Source organism: Rattus norvegicus, chromosome 7 (genome assembly GCF_036323735.1).
Source record: "Rattus norvegicus strain BN/NHsdMcwi chromosome 7, GRCr8, whole genome shotgun sequence".
Taxonomy (NCBI): Eukaryota; Metazoa; Chordata; class Mammalia; order Rodentia; family Muridae; genus Rattus; species Rattus norvegicus.
This window is the reverse complement of record NC_086025.1, coordinates 68,485,259-68,504,196: the sequence shown is the minus strand read 5'-3', so window position 1 is coordinate 68,504,196 and position 18,938 is coordinate 68,485,259. Positions and strand designations below refer to the sequence as shown.

General features: G+C 36.6%; 1 protein-coding gene across 17 annotated transcripts in view; it reads right to left on the bottom strand.

Annotated features, from left to right (window-relative positions):
• Nucleotides 1-18,938, bottom strand: part of Vps13b (vacuolar protein sorting 13 homolog B) — a 576,579-nt gene that overhangs the window by 509,378 nt on the left and 48,263 nt on the right. For 16 of the 17 annotated variants that reach the window (XR_010052974.1, XM_039079215.2, XM_039079218.2 and 13 more), the window contains 9 exons: nucleotides 18,184-18,358; nucleotides 15,561-15,826; nucleotides 10,615-10,710; nucleotides 10,119-10,241; nucleotides 9,536-9,673; nucleotides 8,615-8,702; nucleotides 7,727-7,918; nucleotides 3,865-4,034; nucleotides 867-1,061 (listed from right to left, as the gene is read on the bottom strand). Coding sequence is in view for 16 of the 17 variants with exons in the window: in XM_039079215.2 (XP_038935143.1) it covers nucleotides 867-1,061; nucleotides 3,865-4,034; nucleotides 7,727-7,918; nucleotides 8,615-8,702; nucleotides 9,536-9,673; nucleotides 10,119-10,241; nucleotides 10,615-10,710; nucleotides 15,561-15,826; nucleotides 18,184-18,358 (1,443 nt within the window). In the remaining variant the exon portion in view is untranslated. Of the gene's footprint in view, nucleotides 1-866; nucleotides 1,062-3,864; nucleotides 4,035-7,726; nucleotides 7,919-8,614; nucleotides 8,703-9,535; nucleotides 9,674-10,118; nucleotides 10,242-10,614; nucleotides 10,711-12,542; nucleotides 12,603-15,560; nucleotides 15,827-18,183; nucleotides 18,359-18,938 lie in introns of those variants that run through there. The other variant, XM_063263567.1, reaches the window with a different exon arrangement.

The window sequence follows — 18,938 nt, the reverse complement described above, 5'->3', positions numbered from 1 at the left end:
TAGTCAAGGATAGCATCGCCCCTTCCCAACCCCCGACCTTATTCAGGGGACTCTTTCCTTTCCTATCCTTTTTTTGTCTCTTACCTAATATTAATGAAAGAAAAAGGTAGAAGAAAGAAGGAACCACAAAGTAGCCTAAGTCCCTAGCACCCATATAGTGACACATGCCTTTAACCTCAGCCAGGGGCTCACTGGGCAGCAAATCCACGCACTGCAATTACAGCAGATACCCACTATCAAGAAATCACATGGAGAGTGACAGAAGATATCTGAGGTCAACCTCAGCTTCACAGCCACATGGACAAGTGTGTATACACACATGCATATATGCACGCATGCATGCACATGGACTCACTGAAACAAATCAAGTATTTCCCTTTAAATCAAGAACTTACGGTGACTCCAACAAGAGGAAAATGACTAACAACCTGTGCTAGAGATTCCTTATGAAACACTATGCCTACATTCGTGTTTCTTTTCAAGGAAATCCTGGGCTTTTTAAAACACCCAGATTAAACATTTTTTTCACACTGCTTCAAAACTCATTGTGGGTGATACTTTTAGATCTTCAAAACTGTGAAAACAATTTCCAAACATTAAGCTACTAATTACTAGGAATCAAAAAAAAAATTGAAACATTTTAATTATACTAGAGTAGTGACTAAATCTTATTTAATCAGCTACTAATTACTAGGAATCAAAAAAATTGAAACATTTTAATTATACTAGCGTAGTGACTAAATCTTATTTAATCTTACCTTCTGAAATATTGATTCTCTAAAACTACAACCTTAAGCACAAAGTAACTCGCTTGACATTCCTACCGTGAACAGACACTAACAAATAAGAAAATTCTCTTTCCATACCTTAAGGTAGCAGTGGACATAGCAATAATGAAGAAGGTTATCAGAAGGCTGAGTAAGGCTGCTGACCACATGGACCAACTGTTCAGCATACATTGGGACAGAATGTTCCAAATTGATTTTATCCACCAATATCTGAATGGATGGCAAAGGCCGAAGTGACTGGAAGTTTGTGGCATTCGTGAAGTGACTTGCGTTCTGGAAAGTAATGGTGTAAGTTTTACACTCTAGCAGAACAAGGGCTGATCTACATACATCCCTCTACATCAACTTCAGATCCACATATTTCACAGTGAGAAACCCAGCTAGAAATAGCTGTTAGAACGCTCATGAACTAACCAAATACAATGTCTTCTAGATAGTCCAAGTGTGCCTTGGCTTTTAAAGAAGGCACTTCTTTAAAAATTATTCTTGCTCCTTTAGCTAACGATGTTTATTTCTCAATCAACGGGAAGGAGCATTATCTCTCCATAGTTTGTTAATCATTCAAAAACCTCAAGAGGAGAACACTAAATATTGTTCCTGACGTTTAATGAAGAAAGCCAAGATCCTCTTTGCCTTGAGACAATCTATCTATGAGCAGTTTCTCTAATCCAAAAGCCCTGTTTTTCCATCATCAGTAATTTGAAACTATTTTCAATTGAGTTATGGTTTTGCTTTGCTTTCTAAATGACTTTACTTTGGGTTCCTATGAAAGTAGCATCAATGAAGCACACGGCAGTCGGAGTGGGAAGCACAGGAAGCTGGCATACGCCTGCCCGCCCGCCCGCCCGCCCGGGCGTCTGAGGAACTCCACATTACAGCTCCCTTCCCAGGGGACAGCCCCACTGCAGGAGAGCAACATCCCCGCCTCAATCTCCCTTCCCAGAGGACAGCCCCACTGCAGGAGAGCAACATCCCCGCCTCAATCTTCATACTCTCTTTTTTAACTTATGACGGAATAACACACAATACTCCCTTAGAGATTCTTAACATCTGCGGGAAATGTGTATGTTCCTCATTCTTTAAACAGACTTATGTCACACTCTAGAGTCCTACTGATTTCTGATAATACTCTGTTTTCCTTTTTAGTTTTTTGGAAACAGGGTTTCTCTATGTAGTTCTGGCTGCCTTGGGCATGTTCTGCTATGCAGAGCAGGCTGGCTTCGAACTCACCAAATCATGCCTGCCTCTGCCTCCCAAGTGCGAGGATTAATGGCCTGCAACCAGCATACCCAACACAATTTCTAACAATATTCTTTACCTTCATTTTTTTTCCTGGTGTTAATAGGGTTTAAGTCCATATGTAAAAATGCCACTATCTTAATAAACTCTAAGAATTTACTGGCAAAAGCTGTTCTCGATTTTTCCTTGGCTTCTAATTCATTTTTAAATTATACTAGTTCTAGGTCCCCCATATCTTTGCCTATTCCATTCCTCTTTCTTGTTGCTTGTGTGGTTTCTTAGTGCGAATTAGTTGTGCATTCAATCTTGATTCCTTTGCACAGAACATATTTCTTCTTTGGCTTTTGTTTAAAAAGATGATTTTAAGTTTTTATTTCATGCGTTTGAGTGCTTTGCCTCCATGTTTATCTATCTGCATATGGATGTATGTCTGCTACCTATAGAGGGCGGAAGGTGGTACTGGATCCCTTGCAACTGGAGTACAAATGTACTAAGCTGCCATGTGGGAGACTAAACCTATCTCCTCTCCAAGAGCATCCATTGCTCCTAACCACTGAGCTATCTCTCCAGATTTTCCTTGGCTCTTTGAAAAGATTTTTGTTTAAATAAAACTTATCTAGATGTATTTTTCATTATATACTTTTAGATGTAACATAGTTTTGAGTGTCTTTCCTGTTTGTAAGCCTTATTTTTTTCCTGCTGTGCCTCTCGCATTTGCTTGTTTTTTGAGATATTCTCTAATCATGGGTTTTTTCCTCAACCATATCAATTTTCAAAGGGAAAATTGCTAGCAAGGAAATGTTACTGAGAGAGTGGTTCAAATCACCATGAAATTCTATTCATATTATTAGCTAACCTCTAAGCTGCCCTTGTGCAATGTAAATCCTTAGTATCAGAGAACAGCACCGAAAAGGAAGAGTAGAAATCTCACTATGAACACGAGGCTGCTGTCAACAATTAGAATTAAGCCCTGTGAAGTGCATACTTGCTTATATGAGTAGCATGTCTTCAGTAAGTACAAATAGAAGTATATACATACTAAAGCAACCCAATTCTGGTTCTCAATAGGAACAAGATGATTTGTTTAGATTGTTGGCTTCTCTCATTACATTAAGACATTATTAGACCTTTCTGAGTACCACAACTGGAATATAACTGGGGATCTATGAGAAAACTTAGCTGCAGTACAGAATATGTTACCATACATGATGTGTGTCAGCTGGTCCTTTGACTGCAATGTCGCCATGAAGGAGAGGTGACAGCAATAACGACTTTGCCTTTGTTGTGTGCTTAAGAAATAAGGGGCAGGTGAGCTGACTTGGCAGCTAAGGGCATGACCCTAAACCTCAGGACTGGAGGTCGAGCCCTGGGATCCACAAGATGGAGAGAGAGAACTGAATCCCACAGGCTGCCCTCTGACCTCCAAAGGGGTGCTGTGGCGTATAAAGTATCCATGTGTGCACACAGAGAGGGAGAGGGAAAAAGGGGGGTGGAGAACAAATGTACTATTTGAAATAGTTAATTCAGCAGAGCGTTTTATTTCTTAATCACTAAATTTACAACCACTTAAAAAATTAGAATTAAGGATATGAAGCAGCTACTTGAGGTAATACAGCAGTATATGGTCTCACTTCCAGAAGCTATACGCTTCACCGTTTCTTTATACAGTCTTAGCTTATTCTATTAAAGTTGTATTTAATATTACCTTTTAAAAATCAGGAACTTTAGTTACATTGAGCTTACTCCATCAGGGTTAATACATAAACAAATACACCTTAATTTAATAACCAAAATTATCATGCACCACTGAAAGCATGTTACTGAACGAGAAATATACCTTTCCTCCCATGATGACAGGAAGCAAACGGTCAAGTAAATTGAATTCTGCCATAAAAATTGTGCAAGTACATTTGAGCAGAGTAACACTTGTATGCCGAGTAGGAATATATTCCTCCAAAGAAGCCACTTCCTCAGGATTCAGGACTACCTCCTTTTCATCCTTACTCTCTGAAGTGAAAATGAGAAGTTAATCTTCTTAACCAACTAAAAACTGAATTAATTCATTCCCCAAATTTTAAGGGTAATTCTTCAACAGTGAAACAGTCATAAGTTACTCTAGATACAAGTTACTGGTTAATATAAGTATATTAATCTTTGCTACATAGAAATTAAATATTTTTTAATATATCTCTTCAAGAATTCCTAATTTCCTTCTTTAAAAGAGTAACAATTTTCTGCACAGTAATATATCACTAACATTAAATGCATAAAGACACAAACCAGAGAAACCATTTCCCACAAATACACAGATAAAGATGTACGCAAATGGAAAGAAAGACCCCAACAAACCTAGATTTCCGTTCTGATTTATTTACTTCATGTATGAGTGTTCTCCCTGCATGTATGTGTGTACCACATATGGGCCTAGTGCCCACAGAAGCCAAAAGAGGCGGTCAGATCCCCTGCTTACAGGTGGTTTTGAGCAGCAAAGCAGATGCTGGAAAAGAATCTGAATTCTACACATCTCCAGCCCCCAAAATGGTGTTTGATAAAAAATTTAAATCTACCTAAAATAATTAAGTAAAATGGGGTTGGAGTGACTTACCCAAAATATGGCTGCTTCAAACAGCTGAACATTAGATAAAAAGCTAGACAATGTCATTGTGTGGCTGCAAATAAAGGGGCAGTACAACCACTAGAATGGTTAAACTGTAAAAGATGACTAAGTTTTGGCAGGCATCTGGGGAAGAGACAGCAAACACTTTCTACAGAGTCTTCTGTAAATAAGGATGAGGCTTTGTGGGTCACTGTGTCACAATTACTCCCATCTACCACTGGAGCACAAAGGCAGCTAAAAACAATGAAGGGCCAAAGAGCTCAACAAGTCTGTGTGTATGGGACTTGATGTCCCTAAGTAGCTGTCTGGCAGGTATAAGGCCCTGAGTTCAAAACACATACAATACACTCACTAAAGATACTCACATGTAAGTTTCATATAACTTTAATAAGTATAAAATGAAATTCTCCAATTGTTTAAGATATAAAACCATTTCTGCCTAAGGACCATCACCATCTGGTAGCAGACTATAACCTGATCAAAAACAACCAGAAGCTTCATAGTCAACTTATAGGAGTAAAATATCAGCCATTCATAAATGCGGTTTGGAAGTATCTCCTAAGAGTGAAAATGTATAATCATTTAAGCTAGTGCTTGCTATGAAAACAGCAAAAGAACAAAACACTAACCAAATATTTACTGAAAGTAAAATGGATTATATCCATTGTATTTATTATATCCAATTTATTATTATAAATAAAACTTTATTTTATATAATATTTATAATATTATTATTTATATTTTATTTTATTTTATATCATTTTATAATAATTTCTATTTTAGGAGGAGTTAGAGAAAAGACTGAAGGAGCTGAAGAGGTTTGCAACCCCATAGTAAGAACAACAATATCAACTAACCAGACCCCCCCCAGAGCTCCCAGAGACTAAACCACCAACCAACAACTAAACATGGAGGAACCCATGGCTCCAGCCACATATGTGGCAGAGGATGCACTTGTCAGGCATCAATAGGAGGAGGCCCTTCGATCCTGTGAAGGCTCTATGCTCCAGTATAGGGGAATGCCAGGGTGGGGAGGTAGGAGGGAGTGGGTGGGTGGGGAACACCCTCATAGAAGCAGGGGGAAGAGGGATGGCATAGGGGGTTTCCAAAGGGGAAACCGTGGGAAAGGGAATAATATTTGAAATGTAAATTTTTTTAAATCCAATAAAAGAAAAAATATTAATTTCTATTTTATATAATTTATAATATAATATTTATAATATTTGTAATTTATCTATTTATAATAAATTTTATATCCATTTTGTTTATTATTATAACTATTTACTTATTATTATATCCATTTTATTTATTTATTATATCAATTTTATTTACTTATCCAAACTATATCCACCTAAAAGCAGCCTATACAGTAGTAAAAACATATATCTCACAAAAGAACATATATCACAAATATAAAAAGAGAGCAAATGCTGTATAATTCCACTTATAAGAATTCAAACCAAGCTTGGTAGCACACGCATTTGACACCAGTACTCAGGGAGGCATTGGCAGACAGATCTCTATGAGCTCAAGGGCAGTCAATTCTACTTACTGTTGACATTTCGTACTTTGCTATGTACTGTAATGCTAAGTACAGGCCCCCAGGACCAGATTGCCCCAGAAACTAGAGAGTCTGCAAGAAGACCCAAGGAAGGCTATGTGACTTTGCCACCAAGGTACTTCTGATTGGTGAATAAAGATGCAGAGAGCCAATAGCTGGGCAGAAGAGATGGCAGGGTTTAGGATTTCTGAGCCCAAGATCAGAGAAGAACCATCAGGGGAGAAGAAGACGTAGAAGGAAGAAGAAACTATGAGTTAGGAGTCAAAAAAGCATAAAAGCACGGCCCAAATCCTCATGCGGTTAGCCAGCTGGAGTTAAGAGTAGACCAGATGAAACATAACTGAAGTAATAACTTGGAGTTTTCAATAGGAAATAGACTTTAATAGCATAGAAGGTAGATATCCACCCAAGTCTAGTGCCAATAAAGGCTTATTGTAAATGTAAAGGTTGTATGCATCTTTATCCTGGACTAAAGAGATCAAAAGTGGAACAGAAACCCTGAAAAATTTTCTACAATAGCAAATTGCACGCTATCTAAGGCTACACAAAGATACCTTATCTCAGAAAGAAGGAAGGGAGGGAGAGAGGGAGGGAGGAAGGGAAGGAAGGAGGGAGGAAAGGAGGGAGGGAGGGAGGAAAAGAGGAAGGAAGGGAGAGAGAGAGGAAGGGAGAAAGAGGGGGAGAGGAGAGGGAGGGGGAGGGAGGGAGTGAATATGGATAGACAGTCAGGCGGATGGATGGGTGGATGGATGGATGGATGGATGGATGGATGGATGGATGGATGGATGAATGGAACATTCAAAAACTCCAAGTACTATCAGATGTTAAAAAGTAAAAATAATAGTTAGCCTTAAAAATTGGAGATGTGGCTCAGCAGCTAAGAACATTTCCTATTCTTCCAGAGTACCAAAATTTGGTTCTCAGCACCCATTAGAAGGCTCACATCCTCCTGCAAATACAGTTACACTGGCTCTGACCTCTTCTGGCGTCTGTGCGACCATAAACATGTAACACACATACATACCCATTGATTAAAAAGCCAAATGATAATAAAAGTGAGGGCTGAAGGGGCACTGTGAGTCACAGGGAAGTTCTCAGCAATACCCTATCTTCTCTCGTTAGGTGCTTTCCTTTTTCTATAGTTATTTTATTCCAGTGAAAGTAATTTATTTTCAAAACACACAATAACTATCTTCACAGTGTGTGTTAAAATTAGTTGTTCCTAGGTTTCCTTGACTCTTACATCTGCATGTTCAAGTCATATTTCACAAATATTTACTGGAAATAGCATTCGAAAGCATGGCAGTGAGACCCTAACTAATATGGTAATATCAAGATATCATGCCAAAACTTCCAAGTCTCACTTTACACTTGCACAAGTTCAGTCTCTAAAAGGTACCTACACACTCAAAAGCACATGCTGACAGCCAAACAAAACAGAGAAAAAGTAAATAGCACAGGAAACTGAGTTGCCCAATCAGTGAAGTAGCTGGGCAAGTAAGAATTAAGCCAAACACAAACCTGGTTTGAGCCTGCTATATGGTTCATATTCATGTTCCATGGCACAAACAATCATCTTCAAAACCCGATGTACCGCACTGCTGTCCAGGCGGCAATCTAGAGGCCCTATAACAAGGCTCTTGGTAGACTTTTCTTGGACTATTCCAAAATCCTCATTTTTCCCTGAAGGAAAGTCTTGCTGACTTGATGGACCTAGAAGAAGTCAATTTTATAACAACATTTTAAACTTCAATCAGAAATAAAAAGTGAATGCATAAATGCAGTATTTAATTCCACTAATAAAAAACTACACTTATAAAAAAATGCAAAATAAAGAACACAGAGAGTTAATAAAAAAGAAACAATGTTCAAGATCAACTCTGAAGTTTTTCAAACCAGCTGTCATTTTCTGACCTGGACCTCTCCTAGTACATTTATACTACTGTTCTTAACATGATTTTATAGTTATCACGTACTTGAATGACTATTGAAACCTGTGTTCAGCACTGAAAGAATTTACTTCTATATGCTCAAAGCAAACTTTTTAATAAAGATATCTATATAGTTTTCAAAATGTATTAGGTATAGAAAAGGAAGTATTTGTTTTTCTGACATGCTAAAGCAAAATAAAATTTTACATGTAACTTTTATATTTAATATGAATAAATACTAATATTAGTTGGCTATTATAAATATATTTTCAAGCAGCTACACAAAAAAATGCATTTAAATGCTAAACTCTATTGGAAAATTCAATTATAACACTAAAATTAAACCATTCCCGAAAAAATACCTGAAGGTAAGTGGAACATAACAAAATACAGCCTGCCAAGGGCCAACGCACTTTGAAGACAACTTTATTTTCTTCAGTTTAAGGAAAGGTAAATACAAATCCAAGAGAACTAGTACCTTTGCCACTGCTGTGCTCCATTGTATACAGGTAATCCATGTAAAAAGCACCAAACCTTTGCATGCCAGCTATTTCAGTGTGTATCTCCTGCCACCAAGGAAATATAAACAGAGCATTGGACAGAGCAAAGTGTTAAAACAGAATACATTTGATTCAATACCCTCTGAGGACTGCATCAACTCAAAGGATTGCTAATGCAAACGAAGATATCTAAGCCAAAGAATTCACTCCTCAGAAAAGCAATGCTCCCTTAACGCTGACCTCACTGGCGGCCAGCCATAATTCTACTAGACATTTTCAACACTGTATCAGTAATGTCTAGTTAATAAATAGCTTTAATAGAGTAGGTAGTACACACTCTTGTCACTTTGTGTGTCCTTTGGTCACTATCACCAAACTGTCCAATAATGTATCCTCTCAAATAGAGTCACTCCGTAATTACTTCAATTATACTGACATGAAACATTTCAAACACTGAAGGTGGACTGAAATGTGTGTTCATCACACCAGAAACAGTAAATTTTTTAGTTTAACTATGAAAGACAATATTAATGAAAAATTTAAATATAAATTAGTCTGTATTATATGAATACAAGACAATTTTTAAATTTATATAAAAATGAACTAATATTCTATAAGCATATAAATACCTGCTACATGAAAAAATTGAAGACTAAGAAGTATGCAGTGAAAAGTCACCTTCATTTTCATAATAGTTATACTGGAAAAACCTAAGCATTTCCACAGATCCCTTATTCCTATACAGGTGTAAAAACTGGACTACAGTATTCCTAATGCTTCAATAAACAACCAGTGCTTAAAAGAAACTGAGAAGAAAACAGCATTCACAGTAACATGCATTCGTTGTGTGTTCAACGAACCACACAAGCATTCAGTTCAAGTCTCTATTTATTCCCAACCTTATGGTGAGCTGCATCCAAGGTAAACTCCGCACGGGTGCCATTGTTCTCTGGGCTCCGGTAATCAAACAGTGAATTTGTAAGATATGTCAAACCTTTTGTACTTAAATTTTCACCACAAATGAAGAAGCAGGCTTCCTAAAAAATTAATGTATAAATCAGAACAGGAGGAAAAGTCATTAGATTACTAAAGTTGTTTTTAATACTCCATTCGTTTAGCACTCAACAGAAATAACTAAAGCTTGAGTTCCCATAAACAGGAAAGGAATGTTAGCCCCACGTGTATTGTTTATTTTCACAAACAACACTCAATAAGCAAAAACGGAACTCCACGCAAATGCCACTAAAAGCAAAGAAGCATTTATGAATGGAACATATTTGCAATGATTTCCAAGAATTACGTGCTGGCAACTTTTTCATGTCTTCTGAGATACATGACTTCTCGCAAGGGAAATGCAGAGGAAAGAGAACAGGCCTCTTGCGAGCCTCTGATGAAGACAGCCAAGCAGATCTCACATGGTGGTCATTATTATATTCCATTATCACTGCTACCTATCTCAAATATGGGGAAATCTTGACTTACGGTTTCACTTCTGTCCATATGCTCCTCAAAATCTTTAACACCCATAATTCCCTTAAGACACATGGCTCTGCAACCTACAAATCCAATCTGACAATCAAAGAAAGCTTCTCCCATCATAAGAGCCTGTAAGAAGAAAGGAACACTAGAACTAATAACGTGTAGTTAATAAAGGTATTACAGGCTTTCCTTGTAGACATTCTACATAAAGCAGTCAGAATTGCTGCCTTTCAAATGTATTCAGAGATGATATATTCTATAACAAACAGCCTTCTTGTCTGTCTCCTCAAACCTCCTTGATGGCTGGCACTCTGTGAACATCAAGCCTCCCACACCCACACAGACCTGTTATGAAACAAATTCACATTTCATATTAAAGGAATAACTATTCAACTAACAACACTAAAAGACAACGATGTGTAAGACTATAAATCTAAATATTTTAAATAAATGGCTATGACAAGGGCCCATGGTACCAGGTTTAATGGTGAAAGGTTACCTCAATTGTAGTTCCTTCTTGTTCCCAACACAAAACTTCCTTAGATTTTACTTTCTGTGGGCTATAATAGCTATTTTCAGCTTGCATTTCAGTGAGCTAAGAAATAAAAGAATATTAAGAATAAATCAAAACTAGCCGAAAAGAGCAATGCACTGTCATTTTTCATGAAAATAAGGCCAATTTTAAGATTCAGGAAATTTAATTATTAAGCAGAAAAACAGGTGCAAAAAAATAAACAAATAAACCAGCTGTTACAGATTATCCACGGACTACAGAATGGTCAAACATGTGAGTCTAAACAGAAGTACCACATTTAACTCCTTCACTGCACTTAAAGGTGAAAGCTACATGTATTCACAGTCCTACTCATAAATAGTTCAAAAATCTACCACAAAAGTATTGTATATACTATGGCTCTAATTCATTGTATCCCTTCATATTTCCAAGTGTTTAATTTCTATCACTTCCAAGATTCTTCATTATTTTTAAAGGAAAAGTAAGTTAAGAAGAAACACAGTAGATTTCACAAGACTCTGGCTCTAGGGGGAGGAAGGATGGCAGGCGTTCACTCACACTGCCCCATGATCCCTCCATCCATCTACTTAGTCAGCCACACACATCTCACCTGCTGGGCACAGGTACCAATGTGGGCAGTGATATAATACAGTGTTGTTTCCCTAAAGCTTGTACTGTGTTACTTTTATGTATCATATTTTATCTACTTTATTTAAAATTGCTTCCCTTTTTGAATGTTACTGCTTGGCTGACTGGTTTCCTCAGATACTGTCTCCCTGTGTATCCTTGGCTCACTGCATATACCCCACTGGCCTGGAACTTGCAGCAAGTCCCCTGCCTTTGAAGCCCAAGTGCTGGAAGTAGGAGAGCGCACCTAACCTTAAACTGCTTTTCTTTGAACACAACAGGCTATCTAGTTTCCATCACAGAATGAAAAGAGTAAATTGCAGGACTGAATTGCAGTCTGGAGTTTATCAGCACTGCATCGGTTTTTGGTTGCTGGTGTGGCTAACATAGCGTGACAGCATAAACTGGTAGCCAACAGAGGAAACAGAACAGGGACACTGCCCTGCACAGCAGCTTCTCTGCAGCTCTGACATTCCCTCCCAGGATAACGGGCTATTGCTTTAACTAACATGTACTTCCTGGGTTTGGCAATGATTTGGTTACTGTTATTCCTACAAGACAGAGATATAATATTTTTTAAATTGAAATGCGAAGACAAAAATCACATTTTAAAAAATGTAATTTAAGCCAAATAAATTTATTGAACTAGAAATTATAATTTTAAGCCTGATTACTTTATACTGAGAACCAACTTACTTACTCTAATAATTCTACTTTTTTTTCTCTTACAGCATAAGCCTTTATTTCTTATGTTTCTAGTAATGGCATTCTCAAAGTTGTTATTTTTAAACATAATTCGGAAAGCTAAAATATTAAAGTTAAATTGAAATTTTAAAACTTGATCAGCCTTCAGCTGTCTACAATTACTCTACAGAAAAAGCAATTAATTGATTAAAAGGACTTAAACATTACAAGAACAACTTAAACATTACTACAAAAATGCTACATTTAATTTGGCATGATTTTCATTGGAATAATATCAACTGTTCAAAATGCTAATAGAGAAATATGACCTTATTTTCTGACCAAAATATAAACCACAAATTAAGTCCATACATTCTTCGAATCCAAGCAGAACCCTGAATTTCAATGTTTTCTTAGCATATTTTCCTTAGAGAAATCTCTGAGAAATGCAAATGCTTTACATTTTTAAAAATACCTAGTGACTGATAACAAATACAGGACAATGCTCCAAAGACATTTTGCATATAAATTCCTATACTGAGTCTATGAAATATAATTAATTTTTATCAATAAGTTAAAAAATATATTACAATAATCTCCATTTTAAAAGTAACTGAACAAAAATCATTTAAAAAGGTTTGAATCATTGACTTTCGTCACAACATAAAGTTTTAAAAAATGCATCCTGGGGCTGGGGATTTAGCTCAGTGGTAGAGCGCTTACCTAGGAAGCGCAAGGCCCTGGGTTCAGTCCCCAGCTCCGAAAAAAAGAACCAAAAAAAAAAAAAAAAAAAAAAATGCATCCTGAATTGCAGTTTAAGAATTCATAGTCCGTGACTAGCTTGCAACAAATGTAGACTGCAACAATTAGTGTGGTGAGTTAGCACACGACACTCATAAAGTCTGAGCAGTTCCATGGATAACGCTGGATTTTCACACCAGGTAAAGCAGTAGGGAAGCCAGGGCAGCACAGGAAAACCAAGTGTGCAAAGTACAAGCCGTGCAAATGACAGCAAACTGCCACCTGGCCCTAAGGGTCCAGTGCAGAGTGGGTACAAATCAGATCCACCACAGCCACATAGCCAGTCAACGCAACACTCAGTATGATCCAGCTTACAAGAGAATTCAAATCATCATACAATTTTTCTGTTCAAAAACTTTCTAATTTACTCGAAATAAAGACAAGTTTAACATGACCTAAGTAGTTTTCAAATTACACTGCTGCAAACTGCAAAGCCAAGCTGCCTCTAATAGTTTTAACTATTTCCACATTAGTTCACTCTGTCTAAACTAGCTACCTCCTTGATAATTCCTGAGTTATCTACACTTGCTAGTCCTGAAATGCTCATTCCTACATACCCACTCGGCTTTCTTCCACACATCCTTGCTTAAATGCTTCCTTTACAAGATGACCTTCTCAGTCAACAAAGTTTAAAATGCACAGTCCTCTTTTTGATGCAACACTAATACTTTACTCATTTTTCTACCCAACACTTAATAAACATACTTTACATCTCATTGACTTATAATTACAATGTAAATTCTAACAGGCTACATGGTTGACCACTAGTATATTTATGGAGACAAATAACACCTGAAACACAGCTAGCATTAATGAATATCAATTATAATAATATTAATTATAATATAATTATATTAGTGGTAAATATTAATTATATTAATAAATTATATTAACAAACATTTTATAGCAGTGGGTGGCTGTAATCCTAACACTTAAGAAGGAAAGGCAGCAGGATCAAAAGCCCAAGGTCACCCTTCAGCTATTAACTAAACAGTTTGAGCCCATTCTGAGTTACGTAAGACTCTGAGTCAAAAAAAAAAAAAAATCAAGTAAATATTTGTTGCAAAAATTAAGAACTGCTTATACATGCTAAATGAATGCTAATGGTATTAGAAAAAGCTAGGGAATAAATAACACAAAACTCATGCTGAATTAAGGAAGGGAAAGCAAAATATTATTGAAAAATATATAAGGGGTACCAAGCACTAGTAACTACACTTATTCAAAAGAATGTCCCTTTTTACTCACTGTAATGATACATGTTTCTATCATACTATATTTGAATGTATATCTTACATTCATTTTTAATAAAGGAGTAAAGTATGTTGAGTACTGTTGAAAATAGAAGAGGACTTAAATTCAAACTTGAACTATTTTAAACAAAGAGAATAAAGAGAAAAATAGAATCCTTTGAAATTAAAAGTTGGGCTAGAGAGATGGCTCAGGAGTTAAGAACATCTGCTACTCTCTCAGAGGACATGGATTAAGTTCCCAATACCAATAGACCATCATCCTAACTTTACTTCCAGTGAATCCACTGCCTAGTGACCTCAGTAGGCACCAGACAGACATAGTACACATGCACATACGCAGGCAGAACACTCATACAAATGAAGTAAAATAAATAAATCTAAAAGTAAAAACTAAGAATATATTACAAGTGTTAGCAAGGCTGTAGAGAAAAGAACTTCAGGCATCCTAATGACAAGAATGCAAATCAGTATGGCCAAATGAACACAGTACTGAGATAAAAATACAACTACCAGGCATGCTCCAGTAGCCCACCTAAGATAAATATCCAAAGGAAATGAGCTTAGCAAGCTAAAGAGAAACCTCCAGACCCATAATGATCATACCACTGTTTACTTATAACAGCCAAGATACAGAACCAGTCTAGAAGCCTATCACCAAATAGAGGACTTTGAAGTGAAACATACGCACATTAGGGTATTACTCAGTAATAAAGAATGCAATATGCAGGGAAATAGATGTGACTAGAAAACATTACATTAAAAACAGCAACATTCTACACACACACACACACACACACACACACACACACCAGTATGTATATTCAGTCATAGGTGGAAGCCAAAAGAAGTTGAATGAAAATAACAACAGTGATTATGAAAGACTGAGATGGGTGTGGCAGAGAGTTGAGTTGAAAAAAACATGCAATGGGGACAAAATTAGCTTCTGATACTTATTACATGCATGTGTGAATAATATTATTCAATCTCATTAATATTAATTATGTGTCAATAAATTTTGTTATACAGAAATCAGAATGAGACAGCTGTGAGATTCTTTTTAAAAGATTAATTTTATTTTTAATTATGTGTCTGTCTATGGTGGAGTTACATCACATGAACCCAGTGCCCCACAGAGGCCAGAAGAGAGCACAGGATCCCCTGGAGCTTGACATGAGGCTGGGAACCAAAATTAGCCCTCTGAGAGGGCAATCTGAGCCCTTCATCACCAAGAAATCTCTCTAGTCCTAGCTATGAGATTTTTGTTTTAATATGAACCTCTACATTAGAAATAATAAAGTAGGTCTATACACTAAACGAATGATTCAGAGCAGGGGAGTAGCTATGACATAGATAAGACAGAAAAGTAGAGACAACTTTAATAAGACAAAAAGAAACCAAAATTCAAAAATTCAGATAGAAAGATGATGCAGTTTTATGAAGAACTACAAGACCCTCTCTACCTTTTATCTGCTAAGCCCCCTGGTTAAAGTTACAAGGCTGCTAAAATATAAATGTTCACTAAAGTTAACAGATACTAGCAACAACAAAAAAGAAAGAGAAACCTACTTTAAAAGTAACAGTCGCCTTTGTGCAATAAAATCCTACAGAAACAATGGGATCCTTCAGTGTGTGTGCTTTCTGCTGATGCATGGTTGACGCAGGGTCAGTTCCAGGGTAGTCTTCTTCACCATCATCGTAACTCACAATTGCAGGAACGAATGACCAGGCCCAGGACACCCATCCCTGAGGCTCCTCATAGTCCTGTGGATATAACTCTTGGCCTTTGTACGGAGCAGGATACTGCATATCTAATCTAGTTTCATCCTCAGTGCCTGTCAATAAAAACAAAGTCATTTTAACTAAATAAAGAGCATTTAAATAGAAAAAAATAATTTCTTTTATAATCCAATATATTTGCTCTAAGCACTTAAAAACATCCAGAAGATTATATCTTCCCAAATAAATATATATAAAGGTTTCCACACAATGGCTGTTAGATACTGCAGGACGGGAGGCAAGAATAATGAACTCTCTAACCCCATCCTACTGCCTGGAATAAATTAAAAGTCACAGCCATAAAAGGGGAACTCAATCGACCTTAGGGATCTTCCTTAGAAGAGAAAACAGTGTAGCAGATCTAGGGAAACTTAACCTCTTTGACAGCCACACTGCTCCCATCTAACAGACTTAAAGCAAGACTAAAGTGAAACATTTCCAAGTAATGTCACTATCTGCTGAAACACAAAAATGTCTAGAACTCAGGGAGATAAAATCTACAATGTCTAGCATTCAATCAAAAACTACTAGGCAGTCAGATACAGTGGTGCACATCCATCAACCCAGTGACATTATCATTACACCAGAGACTCAGACAACTGCTGCAGCCCAACAGTTTGAATCCAGACAAGGCAGCTAGTAAGACTCCTCTCTCCAACAAATAAAAATAAATACAATTTATTAAGGTAAATAAAAAACATAAGAAGGAAAGGTAAGCAGGTCCAGAAATAATAAAAATCACAGTGTTAAAACAGGACACCAAACAGCTATATAGAGGGCATGTATTCCAAAATGCTTAAACAGGTTAAAAAGAGATCATATGATTCTCCAACTGAACTTTCAAACACAAAAATATGGTAAATAAAGCTAAAAGCAGATGAGTCATAGGAGAAAACTGCTGACTTATTCTAGGAATAGAAACTATATAAAATAAAACACAGAAAGAAAGGTAAGAAACATTAACAGATAAAGAAAGCACAAAAGAGCTCCAGCAAACAAGTTGCCTAAAATACATGTGACTGGAACTCTCTAAGGTAGAAATATGTTCAAAATGTGTCCACATACACATGCAAGCTGAGAACGCACAGGTCTAAATGCTTCGGTGAACCCCAAGTTCAAATAACAAAAAGGTTGGAACCAACAGGTGTCATTAGCAAGCTGCCCAAAACTTCCCAAGAGGTTTGCAAGTTTTTCCAAACATAAACTACATGTACACAATAAAATGGTAAATAAAACATCCTTGCTTTTCAAAAAAAAAAAAAAAACAGGAAAACTCCTAAACCAAACTCCTCCAGATACAAACAGCAGAGTTGTTTTCTTCTTTGATAAAATTGAAAAATAAAAAGTAAAAAAAAATAAGCCTAGCACTGTCTTAGGGTCCAGAAGGCAGTGATACTGCCCTCCATGGGCTGTGTACATGAGCTGTCCGTATGTGGAAGCACGCGAGCTGTAGAGAGACGCAAGGTTGACGGTAGGAGTCTTGCTCCAGTCCTCTCCACCTTACTCCTTGAGGCAGTTTCTCGCGGTTACTACGGCGCTGGCTGATAGAACTAGTCTGGTAGGCCTTACTCTGCAGATCCAACCTCCCACAGTGGTTGCCAGGGCCAGGCGACATTTATGTGGGTTCCAAGGATCCAACCTCCCATCCCTAGGCTTGCAGTGCATATTCTTTTACCACTGAATCAACTCCTTAGCTCAGAGAGTAGCAGTTATTAAAGAAAAACTTCCAGATTAGATTTTATCAAAACTTAAAACTTGTGTCCATGAACTATCTATTAAAAGTGAGAATGTTGGGCTCACAAGATGACCCGGTAGGTAAAACATTTTCCCCACAAGTCTGATCATCTCACTTCTGTCCCTGGAAAGCACATACAAGTGAAAGAAGAGACTGGACTCTACAAAAGTCTCCTCTAACCTCCACTCATGCATGCACATACATGCACATGCACGCACACACACACACACACACACACACACACACACACACACCACACATATACATCATGCACACACACATACACAATAATGCTTTAATTAAAAATGAATAAACAAGTCGCAGGCTGACAAAGAAAACTCATTAACTTGAAGCAAGGAATATATAAAAACACATTTGTAATAAAATATAAAAAGCTAGAAAATGGGCAATATTTAACATATCTTCTACAAAGATGGATAAGTTACTAAAGGCCAATACCTATGAAAACACTAGAAATATTTATTCATCAAAATTATGCAAATGAAAACCATGAACCATGACAACATAATCATCAGCCTGGTGACAAATGGAAACATGCTGGCTTCAGCAAATGCTGTCAGGATGGGCAGTGACTGGAACTGCTATACTTTTAAAGTTACTTTTAAAGTTTTAAGTGTGGAAATCAATAGTTCTAAATGAAGTTTCCGTTATACTTACCTGTAAGGTTTCCTAATGGGTCTTTACTGAGACAGGCAGGGTCTTCTGTTTCACCATCTTTAAAATTGCCTATTTCTCCATAATATAGTGCAATCCCAAGCTGCATTATACGGATGAACATAGGGAGCTGCTGATCTGTGATAGAGAGCTTCAGACTCTCTACCAAGGTATGAATCTATAATGTGGAAAACAAAAAGAATCAACAACAAGTTGCCTAAAGGATATGTCTCTTAAAGTAAGTAGATCAATGTCAAGTCCTACAATGAGAAATTATGTAAAAATTAACAATGTCTCAAGCATTTCTAATAATAAAATGAGTAATGTTTACACTAAAATTTTAGGAATTAAAAAATATTTACTGTGATAAATATGCTTTAGAACTAAGATTAAGACAAAATACTGTGGAAACAGAGCTGGTAAGATACATTCATATGAGATTTCTAGATTATTCTAGAAGAGAAATTATATATAACTTGGTAACTGAAAATACGATTATTTCCTTCTTTTACCCTTTTTTAAAATATGATCAAATCTAATAATGTTTCATGATGTCATTTTAATAAAATGTCAATCACTCTTTACAGTTTTATTAATTATAGGTATCCTAAAACCATACATTAAAACTGGCTAAGAGACTCAGATTATAAATATATAAGTATGGAAATAATTAAAGTGTTATTATCAACTACATAAAGTCAAGTAAATTTATGTTCAAGGAATTTTTCAGATAATTTTTAAAGAAATTAAAATCTGAC